The sequence below is a fragment of the Manihot esculenta genome, chromosome 16 (genome assembly GCF_001659605.2).
Source record: "Manihot esculenta cultivar AM560-2 chromosome 16, M.esculenta_v8, whole genome shotgun sequence".
NCBI lineage: Eukaryota > Viridiplantae > Streptophyta > Magnoliopsida > Malpighiales > Euphorbiaceae > Manihot > Manihot esculenta.
The window spans coordinates 9,277,780-9,286,522 of NC_035176.2; the positions used below are offsets into that span (position 1 = coordinate 9,277,780).

The 8,743-nt window shown below is 33.6% G+C and overlaps 1 protein-coding gene across 1 annotated transcript; it reads right to left on the reverse strand.

The window, feature by feature from the left end:
• Positions 1–531: 531 nt before the first annotated feature.
• Positions 532–2,239, reverse strand: LOC110604279 (transcription factor MYB86). Its single transcript, XM_021742445.2, has 3 exons — positions 1,857–2,239; positions 1,664–1,793; positions 532–1,328 (listed from the first exon to the last, which is right to left on the reverse strand). Exons 1-3 carry the CDS (start codon positions 1,984–1,986, stop codon positions 596–598), a joined length of 993 nt encoding a protein of 330 aa, XP_021598137.1. The 5' UTR covers positions 1,987–2,239; the 3' UTR covers positions 532–595.
• Positions 2,240–8,743: the final 6,504 nt, after the last annotated feature.

Sequence of the window (8,743 nt, forward strand, 5' to 3'; positions counted from 1 at the left end):
TTCTTGTCTAATAAGTAGGGACTGTGTAATAGGGGTGAGCATTCGGTCGGTTCGGTTGAAAATTGAACCGAACCGAATAAATTAAAAACTGAAATTTTAGTATTTATGAAAATCGAATCGAATTGATTTTGATCAGAAATCGAATCGAACCGAATCGATCTGATTCGATTCGATTTGGTTTGATCAGTTTGAATTTTTAATAAATTTTTTATTTTTTAAACTTTATTTTTAGTATTTCAAGATTTAATTGAAATATTTTAATTTTAATATGATCTAATTTCTATATTATTGAAAATAATATACTATTATTATTAATCGGTTTGGTTTGATTTTTTCAATTTTTTTCTGATCAAAATCGAACCAAATTGAATAATCATAATTTTTAAAATTAAAAATCGAATCGAATTAAAACGAATAAAAACCCGAATTGAATCTTTAAATTAATTCAGTTCGATTGATTTTTTTGATTTCAATCAAATACTGCTCACCTAGCATTTAGCTAATATATAAAATGAAAATTTATATGTTAGGAACTTATAAAAATAAATTGAAGAAAAAAAGTTTGTACATTATATTTACACACATATATGGAGGCCTAAAAGTTCCATGCAAGATCATCCATGGAACCGAGATCCCCACACGTCGAACTAGACAGAAATGTAGATTCCACAAACTCAAGACCAAAGCTAGAGCTGTCAAATGAAGCATCCATATCTTGGACACCTTCTGCTACATCCACTTTCTCATTAGCTTGGTTATTTTCTTCTCCTTGTGCTTGCAGAACGTCCATTCTTGGAGCTCTAAAGTTTTCAGCAATAGTATTATGACCCCAGAAACAATTTTCGTCTAAGATACCAAACCAAGATGGAGTCACAGAAGGAGAAATGGGTGTGTTCTGAATGGATGATACACAAGGGAAAATGCTAGAATCAAGGGAGTTTTCGCGACCATTGACAGTCCAGAGAATATTAGGGTTTTGATTATCAACAGAGGTTAATATGGGTACCGACGAGGTCTGTATCGATGAAGGTCGTTGAATAATGGCATTAGGAGAAAAAGCTGCTGGTAATGTTATAATTGGTGGGTTCATTTCCATGGAAGGATCTGTCATCTGCAAATTCACTGTTATAATCGAAAATGGTTGTTGTTGGGATTGAAGCATGTTTCCTGCAGCAACCTTATTACTGGCTCTCTGATGAGAAGGGATCAGGTTGTGCGTTTTTGGGTCCAAGCCTTGTGAGATGAGCTTTTTCTTTATACATGAGTTCCAAAAGTTCTTGACCTCGTTGTCTGTCCTCCCTGGTAGATGTTTTGCTATTTGAGCCCACCTGTTGGAAAATAAAGCTCCAGAAAGAATTGTATAAGCTAGTGTAAGTATATTCTATTTACTAGGAAATATCTAATTTCTTTCTTCCTAGTACAGTTTTTCATTAAAGTATTGGCCTAGACAAGGTTTAGCGGACCAAACCAATAATATTGTAGCTTTCTGAATTAGATTTAAGACAACTTGCATTTAACAATAGAAGTTCTAGAATAAAATGCAAAGACCTGCAATGCTGTTTGAATGGTTCAGAGGTGTGAATATAGGACAAATTGGTTTCTGGTTTCGGGTATTCTACTACTCTAATCTAAATCCTTATGCTGTTGTGATCATCTTTCTTACCTGTTGCCTAAGATTCTGTGAACATCAATGATAATCTGCTCTTCTTGTGCAGAGAAGGAACCCTTTTTGAGATCTGGTCTCAAGTAGTTTATCCATCGCAATCTGCAACTCTTACCACACCTCTGCAATCCTGCATTTCGAATTCAAAACTTCAAAAACTCTGTGAGACAGACAGAGAGAAAAGATAACGTACCGGCAAGTTTCGGGACAGAGCTCCAGCTTCCATGGCCATAGGTAGTGATATAGTTGATAAGCTTCTCATCCTCTTCAGGAGACCATAAGCCTCTCCTCACTTTCTGTTTGCGGCAGCAACTATGGCCCATTGGTATCCCTTTCCCTTTTTCTGGCTGCTGCTACTTCAATATTCAGCTAATCACTCCTAACCAACTACAGTACTTCTTAACAGACAAGTTTTACTCTTTCTGAATATTACATCATCAGATTGTTGATCTATGACCTCTGCACTTCACCATTAATAATATTGTTAGTAGAGAGAGACAAAGTATGCTCAATCACAAGTGCACATCTTTCCAACAAAATATAGGCCAAGTGGCAAGACCGCAATAACAATTTAAAATCTTTCTTAAAATTTGTATACAAGTGATATGAGAAAATCTATGAATAGATGCTTTATTTAGCTAATTTATGGAAATTTTCTATATAAAATTGACCAGTTCATGAATATAGTTTAAAAAATTAGGAAAATTTATAAGGTTTGTTGGCACATCAAAATAGTAAAGATATTAGTCCTCTTTATATAATAAATAATACACTAAGACATAATGTGAGATGTTCTATCTAGGGATCCAGTTTGGTTTAAACTAAAAAAATCGTCCGGATCGAATTAATTAAAAAATTTGATTCGATTTTTTATTTATTTCGGTTCTATTTGGTTTTTAATTTCAAAAATTTTGATTATTTCGGTTTAGTTCATTTTTTATCAAAAAAAAAAATATAAAAAAAATTGAAACGAACTGATTGATGATAATAATATATTATTTTCAATAATATAGAGAGATTATATCATATTAAAATTAAAATATTTCAATTAAATTTTAAAATATTAAAAATAAAGTGTAAAAAATAAAAAAATTATTAAAAATTCAAACCGATTAAATCGAATCGAACCGAATCAAATTGATTTAATTCGATTCAATTTCTGATTAAAATCAATTCAGTTTAATTTTTGTAAATATCAAAATTTTAATTTTCTGTTTATTCAATTCAATTGAATACTCACCCTAGTTGTATGTGGATCTGAACACTAATCATGTTTTTGACCGAGTTTAATTTTGTAGACAATATTTTTAAAATAATAATTTTATATACATCAAGTTGATTTTCAGGATATATTTTAATAAGTTGAGTTAAAAATATATAGTTAAAAATTTGAAAAAAAAAAGAATTTAAAAACTTTTAATTTCAATCCATTTTTAATATAATTTCTGCATGAAATATGGTGTATTTATTTTTATATAGACTCTAACATTTATTTGATTTTCATCACATCGATATTAAAATATATTTTTATAATTTTTAAGAGATAGAATAGAATGATATGAATTTTTTTTAATAAGAAATCTCAAATTTTTAATAGATGTTGGATATGAATTTAAATTAATTAAATTAATAAATTTTAAATATTAGATGATTTAAAAAATATATATATTTTAATTAGAGTTTCGTAACGTAATAATTTGATTTGTGTTTTTTTTTTATAGGATATGGAAATTGGAAAATTTGAATCTAGCTCAACCATATTAAATTTGATGCCTTGAGCAAGTGGACAATTAATGCATTGTTTACTCATTTATAAAAATATAAATTTAATAAAATAAACTTTAAACAATTATGAATTATAAGAATGCTTAAATATGGAGAGAGTACTGAATATTCTCTTATTATTTGAATTATTTTTGTTAAGTTTTTGAAATTAATGGTATATTTAATTACAAATATTTTTATAGGTCCCACAAACAATTTGAGTGTAAAATGGGTTACTTTTGCTATCCAATTTATCAATGGCGTCTATAACTGTATATTATATTAGCAAAATTAATTCAAACTTTGTCTAAACAAAAAAAAAAAAAAAAATTGATTGGGAAGATTTCATTAACATTTGGTTTTCTTGATTGATCAGTTACTTTCTTTTCTATAAAATGGATTCGTATATCATAATTAATGTATTAGACTGATCTTAATTACGTATTCAACTAATTCAATCAGACAAATTAAAGGGGAAAAGTTCAATCAACTCCACAAGTCATAAAGACAATGTGCTGGAATTTAAACTTGAGGTGCACTCATTATCAGCGAGGGCCACTATGTCTAATTGAGTGTTTTAGTAGCTTTATGTTTTCTTTTTCTAATTCTATTTTATTTTTATTGAAAATTAATATTTTAATTCTTGTGAGTTAATGTAATTAATTATTTAATCCATTTATTTTTAAAAACTTATTATTTAGTCTTGTATTTTTAAATGATTAACCATTTAATTAACATGAAAAATTATACTAACTATTTGAAATGACAATAACTAATTAAGGCATTTTTAAAAATAGATAAACTAAATGATTAATTCCCATTTAATTACTTAGTTTTTTAATTTTGAAATTACATGGTTATGTACCTTTATTTTGTCATTGCAGTCTACAAACAGCTCAGGATCGTTCATATTTTTTCAGATCTGAATAAAAGATTTGAGATCCGTTTTCAAAATGAACTTTTTTATGTGGTCTATTTTGGGATCGAACCTGTGGGAATCGAACTAAATGGGTCCACAGACTACCCGTTTTAAAATAATGAAATAACATTGTTTTATTCATCAATTTTATTCATCAATTTTACTTTTTATAAACGAAGATTAAAATGTGGATAGTAAAAAAGAGTAGATAGAAAATATGTATTTATTTCTAAACAAAATACAAATGTTGTTGATTTGGAGAAATATGATGTTAATTGATATTTTTTTGTTTTGTATAGTTTTTTATAAGTTTATTTTGTTATTTAGATGATTTTAATAGGTTTTCTTTAGATTTTAGTTTAATTATATGTTAAATTAGTTTCCTTTTCATTTAAGGGTTTTAAATTGTTAATGTTTTTAAAATTATGATTTTTTATTATTTTTTATATTAATTTTTGTAAATATGTGATGTATGATAAGTAATTGTAATATCTTGTTAGATTGATAAAAGAAAAAAAAAACGGAGTTGAAATTTATTTATTTATTGATTATAGTGTCTTTTTTCATTTATTGATTATGATCAATATAATATGAAACTTTTGTAACTTTAGTTAATAGTATAAATTTAATTAATTTTTTTTAAATACAGGCTTTAAAGAAAGAGATATATTTGTGCCTACTCGCGGGTCCACTGTGGGTCAAGCCGAACCTAAATATTAAAAATTCATTTTTAACTCGAATTGTTTTGAATTCGAGTCTGCATGAAACGAACCGAACAGCTCATTTTAGATGTAGCAGAAATTAGATTAATGACGTGGTCGAAATGGAGTTGTGTTGTGATTGGCTGAAACCTGTAAGAAAGGAAGCGTGCGGTGGTAGTAAGTGTCTACGACAGTCACTCTAACACTCAAGTCAATATCTTAAAGAATAGAGAAATTGTAAGGGACTACTTAGAGTTTGAGTAGTATTAGAGATAGCGTACTTTTGTATCTGTGATCGCTCTCTTTTATACTGTGAGAAAATAGAGATAAGCATAGTATTTTCTAAGAATCCAACGATAATATGGCTGGCTACTCGATAAGGAGCATCACTAGCTAATAAGTTAATAGTCCCACGATCTCAGGCGAGATGGGAGTGTGTTTGACAACGGTAATTCTATGCCGAGACTCAGCCCATCGGGGGAGAGCAAGTCTTGTCGACAAACTGGATGTTGAAGTGCTCGAGTCTCCCTTTTCTCGGGCAAGACCCCGTTTTCCACTTGTTAGATCTCTGCCACGTGACCCCTATCTTGTGGTGATAACTCATAGCTTGCCTTGGACAAATGTTATATAACATTAGAGTTCCCCCCACTGATGTGGAGAATTGACTATTTAAGTTTAAAGGTGGTCGTTTGCCTTTTCGTTTAGGACACGTAGCATGATCTCAGTTGTGAGTGTCGCTTCTCTTACCTGAGGTCTTCTTGTAACAGCCCGAAAACCGGTACCCCTATGTAACGGCCCGAACCATCACTAGCACTAGGATCCAGATCGACTTAAGGCCGCCGGGACCCGTAGTAAGCCAACTATACTCTCTGTGTACCTGATAAATCCCATACATGATCAAAAATACTCAATAATCTTGTAAAACTCTCCAGGCTTAACTACTGCTACTCAGATATGCAAATCTGAAATGGCCCTCAGGGCCTATACCAGTGACTACTATCTGCTGTGGATCAAGGGATTGAAACCCTTTTCATCTAATACAATCCACTGGTATCTCATCAAAGCCATACATTAAGCCTGATACACACATTTCTCATCAAGAAACGTAAAACAGGATTCATGTATAAAGGGATAAATCATACATCACACTAAAGCAAAGACACTAGGGTAAAGCACAATTCTATCCATGATCTGATAGTACATATCTATACATTCCCTTACAACTAATACATTAATTACATCATGTCCACTATGCTATTACAAACATACATTCATTCATATCTTTCTTTATTCTTGTTGACTCTGACTTCCCATAGCTATCTCAGAACCTGCAAAACTAGGGTTAAGGGAGTGGGATGAGCTCTATAGCCCAGTGAGGAGGAACAATAAAACAATTCATTAATTACATGCTTTCATGAAATGCATCACATCACAAACATATCATCTCACGGATGAACTTGTCACCAATAGCCCATGCATATCTTTCTTTATTCTTGTTGACTCTGACTTCCCATAGCTATCTCGGAACCTGCAAAACTGGGGTTAAGGGAGTGGGATGAGCTCTATAGCCCAGTGAGGAGGAACAATAAAACAATTCATTAATTACATGCTTTCATGAAATGCATCACATCACAAACATATCATCTCACGGATGAACTTGTCACCAATAGCCCTCTACTACATGTCATAATATGTCCCACTATGCCAAGGAGACTAGGTCATCACCTGGACTTCTCTAATCTGTCTCATATCATAACATGTCCCACTGTGCCAAGGAGACTAGGTCATCACCTGGACTTCTCTTATCTCTGATCTGACAGGCTGTCTGTCTATCTCATAGTACCAGGAGCGACCTGGACTATCCAGGAGCGACCTGGTATGGCTATCTCATGCCATATCTCAACTCATAGTCTCTGATCTCATATCAAGGGCTAAGGATCATCCAACATTCATCCACACAAATATCATCTTATGCAATGCATCATATTCGTGAATTCTAATGCAACACAACTTAATACATAACATGGCATTTTATAATGCATGGATCATGCTAGAACTGTGTCATTTCTCAAGTTAAAATATGAAGTTTAGTTCCACTCACCTGTAGCCTCTGCTTGGCTAATTCTGGGCTACCTCTAACTCTGAAGCAGCTATACTGCTAAACACCTCGGTTCCTCAGGTCCAATCCTATAATGAAGGATGCAAATGAGGCACCAAATATACTCTATGCAACTGATAAACAACTCCCCAAAACCCCTCTAGAACATCTCAAAACATGCATGCAAAACAAGCAAAGGAAGGCTGGACAGAGCACCTTCGACGGCCGAATGCTCCCTCCAGAGCTGAACCTCATGCATGTTCGGCGGCACCTTCGGCGGCCGAACCTCTCCTCCAGAGCCGAAAGTCCAAACTTTCGGGGACAAGCTCAAGCAAGCTTAGGCAGCCGAAGCCACCCCCTCAGCACGTTCGGCGGCCGAATCTTCCTTCGGCTGCCGAACCTGAGTTCATCCAGAACTCAGCTTCGTGCACAACCTCACCTTTCAATCCTCCAAACTCCCACAACATGCAAAGCTCAACTCCTGAACATACATATACTATAGTATATGCATAAAGGGGTCCAAAACTACCTTAAAACCCCAACAAACACTACCAAACAACACATATACATACTTATATCAAGAAAACACCAAAAAAACCCCTAAACATGCATATCTACTCAGAGACTCTCTTTTCCCTTTATAAAACTCATGTAAAACATCATAAAAATGAAGGATCAACCCTTACCTCTTATAGACCAAAGGTTGGTGTGATCCCAAACGTAGATCTATGGAGGATCTAAGCTCCAAACTTTCCAAAACTTCGCTCAAAGTAGAAAACCTTCAAAAAACAACATAAAGCTCACTTAACTTTGAAAGATTTGATGAAAAACCATGAAAACTATCTAAGGGGAACAAGCACTCACCTCTGGAAGTGAAAAGGAAGCAAATCTGTTCCATTTCACCGACTGAGGGCTCTTTATAGGCGGTTGACCGCCTCAGCTTCGGCGGCCAAACCTGCATGCGAACCCATGCAACGTTCTGCGGCCGAACTTGGAGTTTCGGGGGCCAAACCTAAGGCACTTTCGGCGGCCGAACCCGCACTTCGTTCCCTTGGCCTTTTCTCTTCAAAACTCAATCCGTTTTCATTCTAAACCTTTAAAATACTTAAAACATTTAAGAAAACTTTTCTCTTACCCTTCTAGATACCTCTGACATCCTCGAATTTCCCCAGACGATAGGAATTCTGATGTCTGAATCTAGCCAGGTATTACACTTCTTATCTTCTGCGTTGTATTTAAAGCTTTGTCAGCTATCTCGCGGTATAAGAACCCTTCTTTCTTCTTTTTTGGCTCACAATAGTTTCTCATGGGAGAGAGGAGTCGTGGTCCTTCTTCTTCTATCCTTAAGGGTTCCTAAATCTGTGTGGAAGATATCATCATGGTTTTCAAAGAGCAACTAAAGTCAAGTCTTCATAAAGGTGTAAGTACACTGCTTATCTTTATGTACTAGTTGCGGACTGCAATAAGTTCGAATATAATGGCTTTATAGCGTCGTGACCCCTGAGGTGATTGGCTTGTGCAAGATTGATTCCGAGAACAAGGTCAGGAAGGTAGTTGGAGAGATAGCTCTTCTTATGGCCTTTCAAGCGGCTCCCTCC